Below are 20,813 nucleotides of genomic sequence, written 5' to 3' on the forward strand. Positions count from 1 at the left end.
TGACATAAAATTGTTTTGTATTTTTTGACGTGTTTTTAGATTTTTTCAAACCAAAAACCAGATTATTTCACTTACCCATTTCACTTTTAATTTCACGTTTCTTTTTAAAGAAAAACTCACTTAACTTTGACATCATCAAATAGACGTCAATATTTCATCAACATCAAATCTATTACCATTTTTAAAGTGTTTTTTTTTTTCACTTTGGCACTTTCCCATTGGCAGATTATTTACTGTTGCATGTTTTAAAGAAAAACTCACTTCATTTTGACTTAGTATTTCTGAAAACCAAACAACATTTTTATACTTGTCTAGAAAATGCTTTTGTGATTTAAGACTTTGGACAAGATACAAGGAAAAGCATATTTTGCCATATTTTTGTGTCTCTGCCTCCTGTCTAACTAGTCTATGGGCTCGTGCTCGGCATCCATCTTAGATGCCAATTTAATGACGCTTTGACATCGTGCTAGTTCACATTAAACGTCGGGATACAAAATCCAGTACAAATTTGGAATTTAAGCTTTCATATCTGAAAATACATACTGTATTTATTTGTTCATATTACATATTCTAATACTTTTTGTGTCGTTATTTTGGTGGTCAAATAAGCATCAATGTGTGGATGTCTAATAGACGTCAAGATTTCATCTACATCAAATCGATTTGCATTTTTGACGTGTTTTTTGTTTTATTTATTTCAAAGCAAAAACAAGATTATTGTACTTACAATTAACAAATAGTTTAAAATAATGTCTAAAACATGTAAAAATATCACTTGACTACCTTGGAATGTCCTGTAATCGATTTGTGACGTGTTAATTGATGTCAGTTTAATGTAGTTTTGACATCAAGCTAGTTCACATGAACTAATCCCTACATTAATTGTAGGGAGACAAAAATTCAGTACAATTTTGGAATCGAAGCTAATTGTATTTATTTAGTTATATTTATTTAATCATATTACTCATTGTAATATTTTTGTGTCATTATTTTGGTGGTCAAAAGAGCATCAATATGTGGATGTCTAATAGACGTCAAGATTTCATCTACATCAAATCGATTTGCAATTTTAATGTTTTTTTATTTTTATTTTCGCTTACCCCATTGGCAGATTATTTTGCTTGTTTTAAACAAAAACTCACTTAATTTTGACGCATTATTTCTGAAAACAAGACAATATTTTGTGCGTGTCTAGCAAATGCTTCTTGATTTAAGACTTTGGACAAGAAACAAGACAAAAACCTCAGTAATAACAGCATATTTGACCATATTTTTTGTCTGTTCCTCTGGTCGAGATGTTCCGCTAGTCTATGGGCTCGGGCTCGGCGTCCATGCAGGTCTCCCAGGGGTTTCTGGGCATGTGTGGCATGGAGATGATGAGTAGAGTGATGCCGCTAAGGAAGAGGAGGGTGAAGGCAGCACAGGCACAGGCGAAGGACCAGGAATAGTAGTACTCGATCCATATGGTCTCGTCGCTGTCAATCATGCGTTTGACCGACTGCCTCATGACCTCCACCGAGATGACAATACACAGACCTGTGCGGACGAAGAAGAAGGTCACACACACATACACACAACAACATATAGATGATGGTGGGTTTGTGGTCGGTGTCTTGTGTTATTGATTGATTAAATGACCTTCAGAATGTCCTTCAGTGTGTTTGAATGCAGATTTTGACCTGCTGGATATTTGTAGAGTGGCCTAGAGAGCTAAATGCGCTGCAACTTGACTTAAGGGTCAAAAAATGACACCATTTTAAAGTACACGTGAAATCGAAACTAACCATATTGATAGTGTTAGCTCACATTGCTAGTTTTGTGGCGTTAACGATTCATCTGTGCATGTTATTAAGACAAAAAAAAATAGTTTGCCCTTGTGATCTAAAATTGCAATCTGAAAATTGCACTTCCTGTTTGTTTTCAGTTCTCAGATTAAGTCAGTTTGAGGTATTGGGTGTGGCTAGCATACTTAGCCACGCCCCTTCAGCTGTCAGTTTAGACAACGAACAGAAATGGTGAGGAGGAGGAGTCTGTTAAGCTGTAATAACTCTCCCTAAACCCTCATCCACATCTTTCTGAATGAAACCCCAACTTTACTATCCAATCAGCTCGCAGTAGAAAAAACAAGCCACGCCTACTGTTTTCTAATTTAATATTCTGTTTCTCTAGGAATTGCTTTACAATACGTAAACAAAAACAGTCGCAGCTTCTGGTTCATGCTGACTTTAACTTTGTGCTTACCTGCAAAAGCGAAGAACATGCCGGCAGGTCTCAACAAGTAATCTCTGCCCTTCCCAAAGGCTCCCAGCAGGCAGAGGCTGCCCAGAGTCATGAAGGCCAAGCTGAAGATGGCGATAGCAGCAGCTGAGATGTTGTACTCTGACAAAGGGAAATCAGCATTATTATCTGGGTGCGAATTACAGGGTGGTTTGCAGGGGATAAACCATATTAATTGGAGCCTTTTCACATGTACATGTTTCTCAGCAGCAGATAGTTGGTGAACTTAGAGCGCAGTGAATAGGAGAGTACAACAAATCATGTTATTTACAATCCTATTTGCTGAAATAATCATAGAAAAACTCTAAGATTGTGTTATCAAGACTTCAGAAAGAGGAAAACAATAGTGTGAGACTGATAACGGCAGAATAATGTCAAATTTATGGTGCCACCCCCATAGACACTGTTAGAAAAGCCTCGTTTTTTGTAATTTGATATGATGGTATAATTTGATATCAAAGATGATATAATAGATACATAAATAGACATTAATGTACATACATTTAAAAAAAAAAATCTAAATATTAAAAACTTTCAAGGATTTTTAGATGCTGAAGAGCATTAAACACATCATAATAGTTTTGAGAAAAGGATCCATCACCACTGAAGGACGTCAAAACAAATATATATGAGGGGGTTAGCTCTTTAATAGTGAGAAATAGTTTTCTCTGACTTATATCTTAAATATTGATCATTAAAATAATAGATAATGTAAATATTGGGGCGACAGCAAGGCCGGATTAACCAATGGGCATTATGGGAACAGGCATAGGGGCCCGTGCGCACTTTGGGCCCCTGCATTGGGAGGGGGAAATGCAGATTTTGGAGTGTCTACATGGGTGCAAATAGCGCACCTCATTGGAATAAGCTATTTGAGCAATTTTCCACATATCACTGTATGATGGACAGAGACAACATAACTAAAGAGTGCAGTTGACAGCAGCTTGAGTGGCGCAGCTCGTAAAGCGCATGGCAACATGTGTTGACACAATCTGTCATCAACTGGTTCGAATCCAGCGTCTTATGAACTCATATTTTTCTCCCATTACATATCAGATTGAATATACATTTATTTTTAATAGGAAGGAAATATTTTTGTTTAAAAATTAAAATAATGAAATGTGATGTAAAGTCACAAGTGGCTCATGGGTAAGCTTTAGCCTATTTCATATGTGTATAAACAGCATCTAAATATATAAACAGTTATTTTCCACCTGGTGTTAAATGTTAATATAACTAATTTGTATTTACAATGAATACCCTTTAAAATATATATCTTTAGCACTGCTTCAGTGGACTTAATCAAGTATTCTAAAGCATTAAATTTCACTAATCTTAATAGTATTTTTTAATGAAAGTGTGCTTTAAATGCTATAAAAAAAAGAGTAAAATCTGTGTAGACTATAAACATATGTACTACCAGCGGTGTAGTTGGGGCTATACGCACGTATACTCAGTATGCCTACTTTTTTCCACTGGATCTTTGGGTATTACGACTTCTGAGGATCAATAATAGCGTATACCCTCAGTATACTCACTTGTTTTGCTGATTAGACTTCCCTAATTACGTGTATTCGCATCCCTTAACTGTATACCAAGTGCTTTTTTTAACTCTCATCTTAATTTGTTGCAATTGGTGCATTTTTGTTCATATTTTGCACCATTCCCTGCCCCTGACGACCACAGCAGCTGTGAGAAAATTTCGTGAGTTTTTCAAAGTCTGAATGATGTCTCGCTGAAACGTTCAGGTAAAATTATAAAATAGCATGGGCGGGTTGGGTGGGTAATAGTACACCACCTTTTATTTAGGACTACACCACTGTGTACCACATATCATTTATTTTTAAAATGCGGGCAATACATTATAGATTCATTTTATTTTTTAAACCATTTATTTTTGGCCTTTATTAGATAGGACAGTATTGAGACAGGTAGCGAAGTTGGAGAGAGAACGGGGGTAGGGAAATGTCCTCAAGCTGGGATTCAAACTCAGGACACCCTGATGTGCTACTGCACCATATGTTGGCGCTCTAACCACTCAGCTATTGCACCGACTAGATTTGTTTTATTAAAAATATTATATTATTCTTATTTTTTAATTCAACTATAGGGGTGCGGCCGGGTAGGGGGCCCAACAAGACAATGTGCCCAGGGGCCTCTGAATTCTTAATTCGGGCCTGGGCGACAGGGTGGCTCAATGGCTAGCACTGTCGCCTTATAGCAAGAAGGTCGCTGGTTTGAGCCTCAGTTGGCGTATCTGTGTGGAGTTTGCATGTTCTCACCGTGTTGGGAGTGGGTTTCCTCTGGGTGCTCCGGTTTCCCCCACAGTCCAAATATATCATTTATGTCATTATGTTTTTTTCTTATTGATTTAATTGATTTGATTTATTAATCTTATATTTTTTGTTAAACTGGCAGTGGGCTGGTTATAGAGATCAAAACATTCTGATGGCGAACGCATATTTCCAAAAGCAGAATATCTGACTTCAGCATTGTTTTTCAGATCAACAAGCAGGCTCAGCATGTTTCTGAAATATCTGCAAACATATTATAGTATTTTTTTTTGCTTTATTACCGTCAAAAACGTACCTTTAAAACAAAACCTGCATCGCTAGAGACCCTGATCACAAACAGTGCAATCTGAAAATCACGAATCTGGCAACCAAATATGGCCACTGGCATTGCATTTTCTGCCTACTTGAGCAAAGCACATCATGGCTATTTCACGCTCGAGCTCGGCCATTGAGTTAAAGAGGAATAAAGCCTTATCTGGATTTGATAAAGTGCTGAAGGCAACGAGTCGTGAAAGCAGAGCGCCAACGCTTCCTCGGCCACATCCTAAAACGTCAATAGTCATTCACACTATTGATCTGTCTGTATTACTAATTAATGACATGTTAAACGCAACATTAGTCTGGAGGTCAGACTGATTAGCCAGATAATCGGAATTAGCAAGGTGGATGAAGTCATTCCTGAATTGTGAAACACGTGAGAGGATTTATAACATTGAAACTGATGTACAATGACATTGTAAAGTAATAAAGAAAGAAGCTAAATCGTCTGTAGTGTATGTGTGGAGGTTTCCCAGTGCTGGGTTGCAGCTGGAAGGGCCTCCGCTGTGTAAAACATTTGCTGGATAAGTTAGCTGTGGTGACCCCAGATTAATAAAGGGACTAAGTTGAAGGAAAATTAATAATAGTGATAAAAAATTATAATAAACATGTAAATAAACCTAAAATAAATCAATAATTTAGTCAAACAAAATAAATAATGTAACATTTACTATAATAATATACTAAAATATGAATATAATGTAGGTATATATTTGATTGCTCAGTTTTAAAGATCAAGCTAGTTAGCCAGCAGATCATTAGTCCTTAAAAAAGTCTGCTCGGTTAAGTGTAAACCTTTGCTCTGTCCTCATGTGCTTTCAAAGCGGGGGGAAACTTACCTTTCTGAGTCTTGACTTCAAAAACTTCAGCCTCTTCCCCTGATGTGAAGTGCTTGAAGTAGGAGCAGTTCTTGACTGCAAAACAAGATGGAAACAGTGATTGTAGCTGCAGGTGTTGTTACCATGCAAACAAACTACCAATGAGCGTGTGTGTGTGTGTGTGTGTCCAGTGAATCATGAATTCTCAATTATACCCATATAGGAAAATTATATATGATATACTCATCAGACTAGGCAACGTTTTCCAATCTTCTATTGTTTAATTTTGGTGAGCCTGTGCTAATTGTAACCTCAGTTTCAATTCAAGTCATATTTCTTTCTCTAGCGCTTCTTACACTGTAGATTGTGTCAAAGCAGCTTAACACTGAAGTTCTAGTAGACTGAAACTGTGTCTGTCCAGTTTTCAGAGTTGACGTTCGGTTCAGTTCAGTGTGGTTTCATTTTCACTGCTGAGAGTCCAAACACTGAAGAGCAAATCCATCGATGCGCAGCTCCACAAATCCCAAACCAACAAACCAGTGGCGGCAATGGAGGAACAAACTTCACCAATTGACCAAAGTGAAGGAAAAAACCTTGAGAGAAACCAGACTCAGTTGGACACGACCATTTCTCCTCTGGCCAGACTACTTGTGCAGAGCTGCAGTCTGTAGGTCTGTAGGTTTCCTGTTCTTAGCTGACAGGAGCGGCACCCGGTGTGGTCTTCTGCTGCTGTAGCCCATCCGCCTCAAGGTTGGACGTGTTGTGTGTTCAGAGATGCTCTTCTGCAGACCTCGGTTGTAACGAGTGTTTATTTGAGTTACTGTTGCCTTTCTATCAGCTGGAACCAGTCTGGCCATTCTCCTCTGACCTCTGGCATCAACAAGGCATTTGCGCCCACAGAACTGCCGCTCACTGGATATTTCCTTTTTGTCGGACCATTCTCTGTAAACCCTAAAGATGGTTGTGCGTGAAAATCCCAGTAGATCAGCAGTTTCTGAAACACTCAGACCAGCCCGTCTAGCACCAACAAACATGCCACGTTCAAAGTCACTTAAATCCCCTTTCTTCCCCATTCTGATGCTCAGTCTGAACTGCAGCAGATCGTCTTGATCATGTCTACATGCCTAAATGCATTGAGCTGCTGCCATGTGATTGGCTGATTAGAAATTTGTGTTAACAAACAGTTGGACAGGTGTACCTAATAAAGTGGCCAATGAGTGTATAAGAAATGCTGGGTTATTTGAACCCAAATTGGCTAAAAAATATTGTCAAACCCAAACATTGGGTAACATTTGGTCTCATAAATTGGTTTAGCAGTTGGTTTAGTCTGTATTACACCCATCATTTGCTTGAAATAACTCATACATATAGATATTTGGAATTGACATAGTCAGAATTATTAGCCCTTCTGTCAAATTTTAATATTTCATTTATAATAATCTTTTATATTTTTCCCCTATTTCAGTTAGATTTTTTTCAACACATTTCTAATCATAATAGTTTTAATAACTCATTTCTAATAACATTTCTTATATCTTTGCCATGATGACAGTAAATAATATTAGACTAGATATTATTCAAGACACTAGTATTCAGCTTAAAGTGACATTTAAAGGCTTCATTGGGTTAATTATAATAATATTGACCTTAACATGCTTTAAAAAACATTAAAAACTGCTTTTATTCTAGCTGAAATAAAACAAACAAGACTTTCTCCAGAAGAAAAAATATTAGAGGGAATACTGTGAACATTTTTGTACATATTTGTAATCCAAACGTTGGAAAATTATAAATGCAAGAAGCTATTTTTGCAATATTTCAAATATATGTTGCATATATGAAATGTTGCATCTCATATATGTAATTTGCATATATTTGCATGTGTCAGATTTCTATATGGGCATGCATTTACAAAGTGCACACTTTCTTGATGGTAAGATCCTGTAATAAGATAAGAACGCTGCACATGATCTATTATGTACCTCTGTTTTGTTTGTTTTTTGGGGGGGCTAAATTAGCTGATGAAATGTAACAAGCTGCGTTTCCTACCATTATTTCTCCCTCCCTAACATGACAGAACAGCACCTTGTGTTGCACAACACTCCCCCCTTTGGGGAAATTAACAGAAATGAGCTTTTTTTCAGATTACCGCTCCACAAAATTGCGAAGCAAGTCTCGTATCTCAGCACAGGTCACATTTTACAAGCGTCCACGCTGTAGGAAGCTCTTCTTTAGATTAAACTCATAAAGCAAGCTCTGCAACCCCCGTGAGATAGGGAACGGAGATGTTTTTTTATTTATTTTTTTGTTACGCCGGACTCATGAGTTGGGGGTTGGGGAGGTCTATGTGTAGGTTACCTAGCAACAGGCTGGTCTTAGCTTTATTAGTAAAGGCAGACTGACTGCGAGGGGATGGGATGCATCGCACCATGATGCTTTACTGTGATTTACTCTGTTTATTTGACCATTCCCCCCATCACAGGCCCTCAGAGGGTCTCCGGCCGTAATGTGTGGGCTAATACTTGGGTCAGGTTGTGGTCGGTTGTCTAAGCAGAAAAATAGCCATGTGTTAGCACTTCAGCAGCTTCATCCCACGATGTGAGGCTGGATTTAATTGTGTTTCAAGTAGGGCTGCTTGAATATGGAGGACAAATAAAACATGATCACGATTATTGAATTGGGATTATTTTAAATGATTATCATCGAGCCAAAAACAGCAAAAATGCCTTTCGTAAATTTTTTCTGGTCCAAATATATAACAATTATGAAAGCAAGCAAAAATATAGTCATGTTTTAAGAAATAGTGAGTCAAAATCCAGTGATTTTTCCTTAAAACAAGCAAAATAATCTGCCATTGGGATAAATAGAATAAACTAGTTTTTCCTTCTGATTTAAGATTATTTTGTCTCCCCATTGGAAGATTATTTTGCCTGTTTTAGGGAAAAACTCACTTAATATTTACCTATTAATCACTTAAATAGGACCCACCTGACAAAGTAAAGTAGACCAAAAGATCCTCAAAATCTAGACATCATGCCGAGATCCAAACAAATTCAAAAACAAATGAGAAAGAGAATCTATAGCTTTGCTTCCATCCAAAAATGTCAATTAAATTTATACGCAAAACTGGAATATCGCATAAAAGACGCGCGAATAAAGCAGTGTTTTTATCCAGTGAGTCAAAGAAAGCAAAATCGTCACTTCCTGATTAACCGGTGCCAAATATCAAATAGAAAAACTGAATTTGCTGCGGTAGGAGACGCTGCGTGAATCTTTTCTTTATTTAATAAATGACTTGCGTCTCTGAAGACGATGCTGACACACAATGGTCATGTGGTGGCGTTTGAAGACATGAGACACGGAGCACAGACGCTCTTGACTATTCTGCAGGTCATTAATAATATAACAACGCTAATACTGAAATGTTTGAGGCGTTTTAGAATGACCAAAACAACATTTCAGATGTTTTTCGCAATGCGCTCAGCCGGCAGGTTTGTCCATTCACACACCTTTTAATCATCACATGATCTCTTAACAATAACATGATCTCTTAACAAAATCACATCATTTTTTTAATACACATACTGGAATTTGTTCGGTAAAAGTGTTTCCATCATAGTTTACGCGCATCTTTTCTTATCGAACAAAAAGCTTATCCTACTCAGTTATGCACATACGGCACATTTTCAAAACTTCATCAACTTCATCAACTTCCATCAACCATTTTTTATGTGCATATTCAAAATGAGCATAAAAATAGGTGGATGGAAACATAGCTAATGTCTACAAATGTCAAAATTATAGAATAGTCGAGAACTTCCCAGGAGTGGCCGACCGACTAAAATTTCACAATTTTCAAAAACACCCCACAACAACATCCAAAGAACTGCAGGCCTCACTTGCCTCAGTTAAGGTGAGTGTTCATGACTCCACCATAAGAAAGAGACAAAAACCCCTGCTGAGCAAAAAGAGCATAAATGCTGGTCTCAGTTTTGCCAGAAAACGTTAATAATGCCCAAAACATTTACGAAAATACTCGAGAGACAAAATTTCACTTTTTTGGAAGGTGTGTGTCCCATTATGTGTGGCGTAAAAGTAACACCGCATTTAAGAATAAGAGCATTATACCAACAGTAAAATGTGTTGGAGGTAGTGTGATGGTCTGGTGCTGTTTTACTGCCTCAGGACCAGGAAAACTTGCTGTGATATATGAAACCATGAATTCTGCTGTGTACTATACAGCAAGTCCACTTCTGAATGGCTTAAGAATAAAACAAAATGAGGACTTTGGAGTGGCCTAGTCAAAGTCCTGAGCTGAATCCTATTGAGATGCTGTGGCATGACCTTAAAAAGGCGAATCATTGCAATATTATAGCTACCGGCCTTGAAGCTTCTAAATATTATGCATTACTCATTAGTCAAACGAGTCAAAATATTAGTTCTGCAGTCAAGATAATATGGGAAAAAGATTTGGGATGCACTTTTGAAGATGAGAACTGGGGAAAAATTGCAGGGAATTTAAAATTAACGTCTAGAGATGTTAAAACACATCTTATACAGTTTAAAATTTTACATAGATTTTACTGGACTCCTAAGAGATTGTTCAGAGCAGGTTTCAAAAACAATCCAGAATGCTGGCGATGCTAGCTAGATACTATTTCATGTATTATGGCAATGCCCAGCAGTCCAATATTTTTGGAGAGAGGTGCATGAATGCATGAAAGAGGTGCATGAAAAGGTGACCCCTATCCCTTAAGCCACATGAATAAAGCTGAATCACAGTGGATACAGAGCTGTATCATGCTAGGCAGATGGGTGATTATTAAAAACTGGAAATCTTCCAGTAGACCTCTGATCTTCGAGTGGATCTCAGAGTTAGGACGAGTTGCAGCTTTTGAAAAACTCTCCTACAGTTTACATGGAGGGATTGGTATTTATTTTGATAAATGGGGAAACTGTGACCCATAATGCTAGCAAATGTGCAATGAGACAAAATAGTAATTAAGGCTAGGATATTGCAACCCCCCACCTCTCTTTTTTTTATTTATTTATTTTTATTTATTAAGCACACCAGCAAGTCCAGTTCTGCATGGCTGAAGAAAAACAAAATGAAAACTTTTAGAGTGGCCTAGTCAAAGTCCTGACCTGAATCCTATTGAGATGCATGACCCTAAAAAGGTGGTTCAGTGCTGTAACAGACTCATTGCAAAACGATTGATTGCAGTTGTTGCTGCTAAGAGTGGAAAAGCCAGTTATTAGGTTTAGGGGGCAAACACTTTTTCACACAGGGCTATGTAGTTTTGGATTATGTTTTCTCCTTATATTAAAAACCTTCATTTCAAAACTTCTTGATGTGTTTACTTGTATGAGCTGAGATATTAAAGTGTGACAAACATGCAAAAAATAAACTATTTACACTCACTGGCCACTTTATTAGGTATACCTGTCCAACTGCCCGTTAACGCAAACTTCTAATCAACCAATCACATGGCAGCAACTCAATGCATTTAAGCATGTAGACATGATCAAGACGATCTGCTGCAGTTCAAACTGAGCATCAGAATGGGAAAGAAGGGATTTAAATGACTTTGAATGTGGCATGGTTGTTGGTGCAAGACGGGCTGGTCTGAGTATTTCAGAAACTGCTGATCTACTGGGATTTTTACGCACAACCATCTCTAGGGTTTACAGAGAATGGTCTGAAAAATATCCAATATCCAAGAAATACCAAAAAAATATTCAATGCTGCGACATCCTGCCTTGTATCAATGGTTCAGGCTGCTGGTAGTGGTGTAATGGTGTGGGGGATATTTTCTTGGCACACTTTGGGTCCATTAGTACCAATTGAGTATCGTATTAACGCCACAGCCTACCTGAGGATTGTTGCTGACCATCTCCATCCCTTTATGACCACAGTGTCTCCATCTTCTGATGGCTACTTCCAGCTGGATAACCCGCCATGTCAAGTGCCAATCATCTCAGATTGGTTTCATGACAATGACAATGAGTTCACTGTACTCATATCATGTCAATATGGAGCAAAATCTCTGAGGAATATTTCCAGTAGCTTGTTGAATCTCTGCCACGAAGGATTAATTTTTGTAATTTTTAGAAATGATGGTTAAAACTGAAAGTGGAGAAAATATAAAATTTGTTTGACCATTTTAGGCATGGACAAATGCATCCTGATTTAGGAAGTTTAAGAAAAGCAGTTTCGGCAGTGCGTTGAGGCAGATTTCTGCATTTATTATTTTATTCATCATAATTGTCCCTAAAGCTCAAAAAGAACAGCATGAGTCTTTTTAGTTCAGTGGCAGTGCCAAGCGAAATGAGGAGCCAAAAATAACGATTCGGGGCGTATCATTGACCTCACAGGTTTGTTAATGGAAGCACTTATTTCAGGGAGGAGGTCGATTGCTGGGTTGCCGTGGCTGTCATATTAGTTTTTTACATCTTGATTAAACCCCCACCTTTTCTTGGCCCACGCAAACAAACCACTGCTCTCGACAAGTTGACTTCAGCATGAGGGTTTTTGAGGCTCTGTTAAAGAGATAGTTCACGCAAAAATGAAAATTCTCTCATCATTTAGGCCAGTGTTTCTCAACAGTGTGTGAATATATCCAGCATCTAATAGTAAACATGAATTAATTCTATTGTTTATAATCACACTTGAAAACAGTCTGCAGAAACACTTTGATTGACATTCTCCTTTTGTATGATGTCATCAGATGTGGAAAGTCCCGCCTACTAGTGCCCATCTCTCCCTCATTAGCATAAACAGCAGCCCTGAGTGAGATGCAGCCGTCTGTCCATTAGCCATTAGAGTGTTTGAGCTGCTGAAGATCATGTCAGCATAGACGCTATTTTGGTTGAAGCCTAGTTTTTTCATAGCAATGTTGACATTTGTATGTAATAGCGCACTTTCCTTTTTTGGTTGAACTGTCCCTTTAAGGTGGCTGTGCTGTTATGTCTGTAAATGTGGAGCAGTAGCTCAGGAGAACAGAGGTGTCCTCTTTTGTCCACTTGCAGTGACCGTTAGATTCTGGGTCAATGAGAGAGGAGGACACATTTAAAGCAGATAACCCTCAAAGGGTGCTCTTATCTGGGTCACACTAGGGAAGTGGCCTCCTCCAGGGCCTCCATGCCTTTGCAGAAGTTTAGCTGACAGGCCGAGCTAAAGACAAAGGTACCTCTGTCATGATAACTCTCTTAGAGATTTTGTATGATAATGAACCCGTACAGTTGAAGTCAGAGATATTCGCCCTCCTGTATTCCCCCCCCCCCCCCCCAATTTCTGTTTAAAGGAGAGAAGTTTTTTCAGCACATTTATAATCATAATATAATATATATAATCTAAAATCTGATTTATTTTCTCTTTGTCATGATGTCAGCACATAATATTAGCCTAGATATCCTTCAAGACACTAGTATTTAGCTTAAAGTGACATTTAAAGGCTTAACTAGGGTAATTAGGGTAAAGTTAGGGTAATTAGGCAAGTCATTGTATAACAGTGGTTTATTCTGGAGACAATCCAAAACTAATATTGCTGAAGGGGGCGAATAATATTGACCTTAAAATGGCTTTAAAACAATTAAAAACTGCTTTTATTCTAGCCGAAATAAAACAAATAAGACTTTCTCCAGAAGAAACAATATTATAGGAAATACTGTGAGAAATTCCTGAACCTGTACAGCATCATTTGGGAAATACTTGAAAATGAAAAATAATTCTACAGGTGCGTGAATCATATTGACTTCAACTGTGTATGGTGATGTTGATGTGTTTGGTCTTGGTGGAATAGATCTGCTATGCTGCTGCTGCTGCTTTTATTGTTACGACAGAGCAACTATCAAGACTTGTTACTGCCAGTATATTCACACACATGCAGTCTGAGATATAACACGCTGCTGCTGTGAACATAAATATACATGTAACCCCCATAATAAATCCAAACACAGGTGGAGCTGGGGTGGAGGAGGGTCTCTGAAAAAATAAAAAATGTTGAGGAGTAAGCTAATTAGCTGCTTTATTTTGCTTACCCCATTGGCAGATTTTTTTTCCCATAAAACAAGCAAAATAATCTACCAATGGAGTAAGAATTATAATTTAGTTTTTGCTTTGAACTAAGAATATTTTGCTTCCCCCATTGGCTAATTAAGTAGTTTGTTTTAAGGAAAATCTCACTTAATTTTGACTCATTATTTCGGAAAACAAAACAATAGTTTTTATTTTAGTAAATGCTTCTCGATTTAAGAATTTGTAGATATTTGGACTAGAAATGAGGCAAAAACTCTTAGTAAGCAAAGTGTTTTTTGCAGTCTATTTGTGCGCTGGCTGACAAGCTCATCCAAAAAATAAAATCGAAACATTTCTGCCATCATCCTCATGCTGATTGAAAAACTTTTTTTTTTTTCGAGAAAATCCACACTGGATCTTCACAAATGCACACATGGGCTATGTTTACATGTGCCTAAATGGGAATTAATATTTAATAATCTATAATAATAAATAATATTTCATAATTTAATGGGAATTCAAAAGCATTAATGCAAACACCTTAATCGATTGGAAAGTGTGGGTTATTCATTTTCTAATGCTATCCAACTGTAAATAGTGACCATATAAATGCTTAAAACCTCAATCGTATTCAGAATGGCCACAGCCATATCCCCCTGCATCCCTAGACGGTTACTAAGTAGTGTTAGTGAGGCCAGCAGGGGTCGTTCAACCTGTGGTCTGTGTGAGTCCTAATGCCCCAGTATAGTGAAGTGGACACTATACTGTCAGTGAGTGCTGTCTTTCGGATGAGATGTTGAACTGAGGTCTTGACTCTCTGTGGTCTTTAAAAATCTCGTAGCACTTCTGGTAAAGAGTAGGAGTGTAACTCCAGTGTCCTGGCCAAATTTCCTCCATCAACCCTTACCCATCATGGCCTCCCAATCATCATCCCCATCCACCGAATTGGCTCTATCACTGTCCCTCCACTCCACCAATAGCTGGTGTGTGGTGAGCGCACTGTCGCCATTGTCCTGTGGCTGCCGTCGCATCATCCAAGTGGATGCTGCATACTGGTGGTGGTGTGGAGAGCCAGCCCCCCCCTCCAACCCCTGCCCCCCCCCCCCCCCCCACCACCTCTTGATTGAGAAGTGCTTTGGGTGTGACCATACACGATAAATGCACTGTATAGGCACACATTACATTACATAGATGTCTCTCGTACACATGCACAGTGTAATGTTGACATGCATGAGGCTGTGGATATTTTAGTGAGCGCATGATAAAGCATGTAAAACTGCTGGCTGTATATTTTTATTATTATTTTATTTTATATTAATGAAGCAGTTTAGTTTAGAAATTCAATGCAAAAAAAAGTAGATTTAAGTCCAAATATATAAACACAACTAAATCAAAAACATTTTCTAGACAAGCAATCTCATTTCAAAGCGAAACAACATTATTTTTGGGAGATTATCAAGCTTGTTTTCTGGAAAAACACTTAGTTTTGGCATATTTTCTCCAAAAACGTGATGATATGTTTTGCTTGTTTAGAAAATGCTTCTTGATTTAAGAAGTTTTAGATATTTGGACAAAAAAAACAAGACAAAAACTCTACAGTACGCATTTTTTGCAGTGTAGATCTTCCCTTCCTTCTGTGAGGAGCGGGTCTGGGACTGAAGCCAATATTGGTTGAGCGAGCAGGAATATAAGTGTGTAAATGCTCCTTCTGTGCGGTTCAAGAGGCTGTCCAAATCTAAGCGCTCCCCAGGCCATGGTGTTAGCAGTACTGATGTGAACTGGGCCAGTCTTCATCTCAAGGGACGCTCTGTGAGGTGTCTGAGCCTCAGGGTTAGGTGCTTTCCAACCCTTTCTAGCACAAAATCTCCCACTGGGGCAGGAATATCAGGCGGCGTCTGGCGAGACCGCAATCCTCCGCCTGATTGAACTGCTTGTCTCCTAATGATTTTGAAGTGAGAGCTGCTGGGGTTTGGTTTGAGCAAAGTCATGCTGGACGTTGGTAAAAAAACAGTGCTGGTGCTGTGTCGTGTCATGCTGTAGCCCATCCGCCTCAAGGTTGGACGTGTTGTGTGTTCAGAGATGCTCTTCTGCAGACCTCGGTTGTAACCAGTGCTTATTTGAGTTACTGTTGCCTCTCTATCCTCTGGAACCAGTCTGGCCATTCTCCTCTGACCTCAACAAGGCATTTATCAAGGCAAATATCAGCCAGAAGAATGTTGTTTACTGCGTTAGGAGAAACCACTGTGCTGTTTTTTCTTCTCTAATATGAGTTGCGCCTCAGAAGACCAAGACGAAACGCAATGAGCGCAATGTGGTGGCTTTTGGAGCCGTGAGACGCTCTTTGGGAGCGCACACAGATGCTCAAGACAGTTCTGGAGGGAATAATAATAATACTGAAGCACTGTGATGACATACTGACGGCTGAGGCCTTTTAGAAATGAGCATAACAACATTTCAGATGATTTACAATGTGCTGGAATCCCTGCTTGGTCCATTAATGCATCCCATCACACATATTTACATCTGATCATCATCTGAGAACAACTTAATCACATTACGCAGAGTGGAGTTAATCACTAAATGTGTTTCCATCTGAGTTCATGCTCATTTTTTCCATTTTTTATACATATTTTATACATATTTGCACTCTAGGAGTTTTCATTAAGCAACTTACGTTGAGATATTCCAAAATGTGCATAAAAAAGGAGGATGGGAACATAGCTACTGGCACAAATGGCGCCTGAAGCTGAGGATACATGCTAAATGATGGCTTAAAGTTCCCTGTCTTAGCCAATTATGTAAGCCAATAAGTAGCCATGAGAGATAATTAAGGTTTAAACCAACTGGAACTGTAGGCCGCTGTCTTAAGCATCCCCAGCTGATAGTAAGACCTGGGGCTATGCTTAAGGAGGAGCTCCAGGCATTCACAGGAGCAGATGGTGAGAGTGATGTCTTTGTTTATGCCCACAGGTCTCCCTGAAGTGTGACAAATAGAGGATGCTGGTCTCACTGCACTCCGCATCCGTCTGGGTCCAATTACCTGTTTACTCCACTTGTTTCTGTGCCGTTTCTCCATCCGTCCACTCAATACTATGGTCATTTTGTATAACGTTCAATCTGTTACCTGCCTTTCTCAAGACTTAGAGGCACAGGTCATCATAAAATGAACACTCTGTCGTCATTTACTCATCCTTCACTTGTTCCAAACCAAACAAAGGAAGATATCTTGAAGAATGATGGGGAAAACTACTAATTTTTGGTTCCTAATATTGATGTGAAAGGCTGCTTTTTTAATGTTCTTCCAAATATCTTGTTTAGTGTTGAACAGAAGAAGAAAACTTGTCAATGTTTACAATGACTTGTGAGAAGAAATGCTCGATCCCAGTTCTGTTTTGTTTATTATACCCCTACAGCTTCAAATTTACCCCTAACAAATGGGACAGCACTACAACAAACACGTCATCATGTCATCGCAAACTCTTACCTCAAATGAGATTGACAATGGCGACTGCTGTAACAATGATAATAATAATTTCACGGTTAAGCTCCTACTCTTTTTTCGAAGGACATCTCAGGAGGTTTAACATCTCATCTGAAAGACGGCGCTCACTGAGCAGTATAGAATCCCCATTAGACCACAGGTTGAGCGCCTCCTGCTGGTCTCACTAACACCACTTCCAGCAGTGACCTAGCTTTCCCATGTGGCCTCCCATCCAGGTACTGACCAGGCGCAGCCCTGCTTAGCTTCAGTGGGTGAACATGAGAAAGCTGCAGAGAGCTAGCTTGCATTATTTATCGTTCTTTATCTCCGGGATAACGATATAATGTGGCAATAAGCTCGTAACTATACTGTGTATTTACACCATGGCCACTTTCATCTATGTCAACACAAGAAAACAACATTAGCCTTCTAGCAGACACTGTAAAACGCTCATTGACAGCCACTAGACTTTTCTGACAGGGTATTCCAGTGTCATCGAGTGACAGATGTGAAAGTATGTTGCGTGTAGGACTGCAATAAAGGAGTCATTATTATAGATTATAGACAACAGTATTTTGCTGGGGTTTTTTAGACATTTTTTTAAAGCATGACTGTAAAACACCATTATGAATGTATTAAAGCATGGGTCTCAAACTCTGGAGGGCCGCAGCTCTGCACAGTTTTGCTCCAATCCTAATCAAAGACAGCTGATCCAAATAATCAAGGTGTTCGAGACTCGGTTGAATTGATTATTTGGATCAGCTGTCTTTGATTAGGGTTGGAGCAAATCTGTGCAGAGCTGCGACCCTCCAGGAGTTTGAGACCTATGTGTTAAAACATGTGCTTGTTTGTTGTAAAAATTCTTAATAATACCAAAAGATACTAATTTGTGCATCTCCTGACTCGTATGTGCAGCCATGTTGCCATTGTATAGTGGGAAATTTTCATCCCCCTTGGTTTCTAGTGTGGTCCTGGAAAATTTCGGTTTTGGGGCCTAGTCTTTCCCTATAGCCCTACGCCTTCGAGATGAAGAAAATTGGGACACCCGAACACTTCAGATGAAGTGAGGGGTTTGAAATGAGGGGTTGGGGTAAGGGGTAGAATTGTGATTGGGCCTAAATGGTTAATTTTGGGGTGAACTGTCTCTTTAAATGTTGATGTTTGCATTGCACAGTTCATGGGTACACCGCAAAAAAGGCTTTTCTTGCTTTAGTTTTTGTGTTGTTACTAGTCTGAATATCTACACATTTATAGATCATTTTGTACATAAGTAATACTCTTTTTCTGAAATAATTTGTCAGAATTAAGTGAGTTTTTACTTAGTGTAGTTTATTTATAAACTAATTTCGAGAGGATCACGTGCTTATGATTGCCGGCCCCACATTATTCAATCTATGATTCACCAATCAGACGATTCCTAAGCCACTATAAATACCCTCAGTTTCATATCACAGCCATCTTCGTTTTGAAGAATCCCCCCTTCCACCCCTACTCCTCCTCCTTTCCTAGATGGGTGGCACGGTGGCCCATTGGTTAGCACTGTTGCCTCACAGCAAGAACATCACTGGTTCTAGTCCTTACCAAGCCAGCCGACGTTTCTGCATGGAGTTTACACGTTCTCCCCATGCTCACGTGGGTTTCCTCCGGGTTCCCCGGTTTCCTCCCACCGTCCAAATACATGCAACTTAAGTTAATTGACTAATCCAAATCAGCACCATAGACATGCTCCTAGTAAGTAGTTATCTCTTAAGAGCGATCACTATCTGTTCATTAGCTACTACAGCAGGGGAGTTCTCCAGATCTACCTCAGCTCAAACTCCCCTCTCGCCTGGCAAACAGGAGGGAGCCCCGGACTCGAGGATATTATGAGCTCAGGGCTCTCTCCCGGGACACCATGCCAAACAAGCTTTATAATCAATCATCAGCTCAGTGTGAACTCTTGAAAACATGAAAAATAATCTGCCAATGGTTTAAGAAAGAATAATCTTATATCAAAGCGAAAACAAGAACACATTGGCAGATTATTTTGCTTGTCTAGAAAATGCTTCTTGATGTAAGAATTTTTAGATATTTGGACTAGAAACAAGACAGAAACTCTTAATAAGATCATTTTTTTGACAGTGTAATTGCCAGGAGCAACAAAGCAGATATCCAGTGCTGTTTTAATCAGTTTCTTCTGTCATACTAGTGAAATTAATTCACTTTTCATCCTTCATTCTTCTCCACAGTCTATTTGACCTCACAGGCTTGGGTGCAGGAATGAAATGAGGCTGATCCGTCCCTAGAGTAGCTTAAAGAACAGTCAAGTGTCTTTTTTTCCTGTTTCCCACAGGTAGATACATCTCCTCTGTCTTCCATTAATACAGAATTGTTCAGGAATATTTTAATACATAACAGAGTTTAACAAATCCCATGACATCACAAACAGCAAATCAACACCTGTTTAACTCAATGGCAGCCAGATCAGTGACCTCACTAGGGGTTTCAAACACAATGCAATTAAAATAGACCCTTAAAGCAACTATAGACCCTTTAAGTAACCAAAAGAACTTCAGACTCCCGCTAATCAGTACAGGCTCCCACCCAAATTTTGGTTAGAATAGCCTCTCACCCCAATATGAACAGACCCCCACCCAAATTTAAGGCTACAATAGCTGCCCACCCAAATCCGTACTACCACTACCACTAGATCATAGACTACCACTCCATTCCATCGTTTAGAAACGATTTGTCTTCCAGGCCAACTTTGAACAACAAAGCATGTTAAAGACAGTCACGAGAAATAAATGAGACCTTCCTTACCTCCTGGCAGGCTGATAGGGCCACAGCCTTTGCCCTGAGGGTCTTCCTCCACAATGAAAATACTCTTTTTACAAAGCCTCCAGAGTCCAAAGTGAGCCGCTTCACAGGTAGTATTGAGACGCTCCACCCTGGGACTCAAAACCGCCCAATGATCCGTCACCACCGCCGCCAGCATGGACGAAATGCCCACCAGGATAACCAGAAAGGTTATCTTCACCTTGGTCTTCTTGTCCTCCAACATGGCGGCTTTCGAATATAATCAAGCTTTGAGTTTGTGCCGTAGTTTTGAAGGCGTCTTTGTCCTTGAGTTGACTTGCTTTGGTTTGGTTTACTAACTCAGGTAAACGTCACACAGGCAAAACGCTATCTCTTCACTCCAGCTCGCTGTCCGCAAATCTCTGCTTCTGCTTGGAAAAAGAGGCCAGATAATAGTGCCCTAGATTCATCTCTCTCTCTCTTTCTCCCTCCCTGAAAGACAGCCATTTAGTTCGGTGGGCTGTGTCTTTAGACATGCCTTCCTGATGTAGGTTGGGAAAGTTTATCTAAGATTATAAAAGCCTTTCAGATGTAGAGTTCCTGCGAGTGTGAGTTATTTCTTATATCAGGTTTAGACAATTAGTTAGCTCCTGAAATCAAGATACAGTGGAAGTCAAAAGCATTAGTTCTGCTGTGAAGATGTTGCAAATATTTCTCCGGTGCCGTTTATCACAGCAGTGAAATTATTTCACTGAATTTGCTGTGAAAATTCTTCTGAAAAGACTTATTTCTTTAATTATTTTAAAAACCTCTAAAACTGCTAAGGCCAA

At 39.1% G+C, this 20,813-nt stretch overlaps 1 protein-coding gene across 1 annotated transcript; it reads right to left on the reverse strand.

Annotated features, from left to right (window-relative positions):
- Window positions 1-985: 985 nt before the first annotated feature.
- Window positions 986-20,386, reverse strand: cacng1b (calcium channel, voltage-dependent, gamma subunit 1b). Its single transcript, XM_056454394.1, has 4 exons — window positions 20,008-20,386; window positions 5,729-5,803; window positions 2,242-2,379; window positions 986-1,536 (listed from the first exon to the last, which is right to left on the reverse strand). Exons 1-4 carry the CDS (start codon window positions 20,246-20,248, stop codon window positions 1,304-1,306), a joined length of 687 nt encoding a protein of 228 aa, XP_056310369.1. The 5' UTR covers window positions 20,249-20,386; the 3' UTR covers window positions 986-1,303.
- Between the last annotated feature and the right edge of the window lie 427 nt (window positions 20,387-20,813).

The sequence above is a fragment of the Danio aesculapii genome, chromosome 3 (genome assembly GCF_903798145.1).
Source record: "Danio aesculapii chromosome 3, fDanAes4.1, whole genome shotgun sequence".
In the NCBI taxonomy this organism is placed as follows: Eukaryota; Metazoa; Chordata; class Actinopteri; order Cypriniformes; family Danionidae; genus Danio; species Danio aesculapii.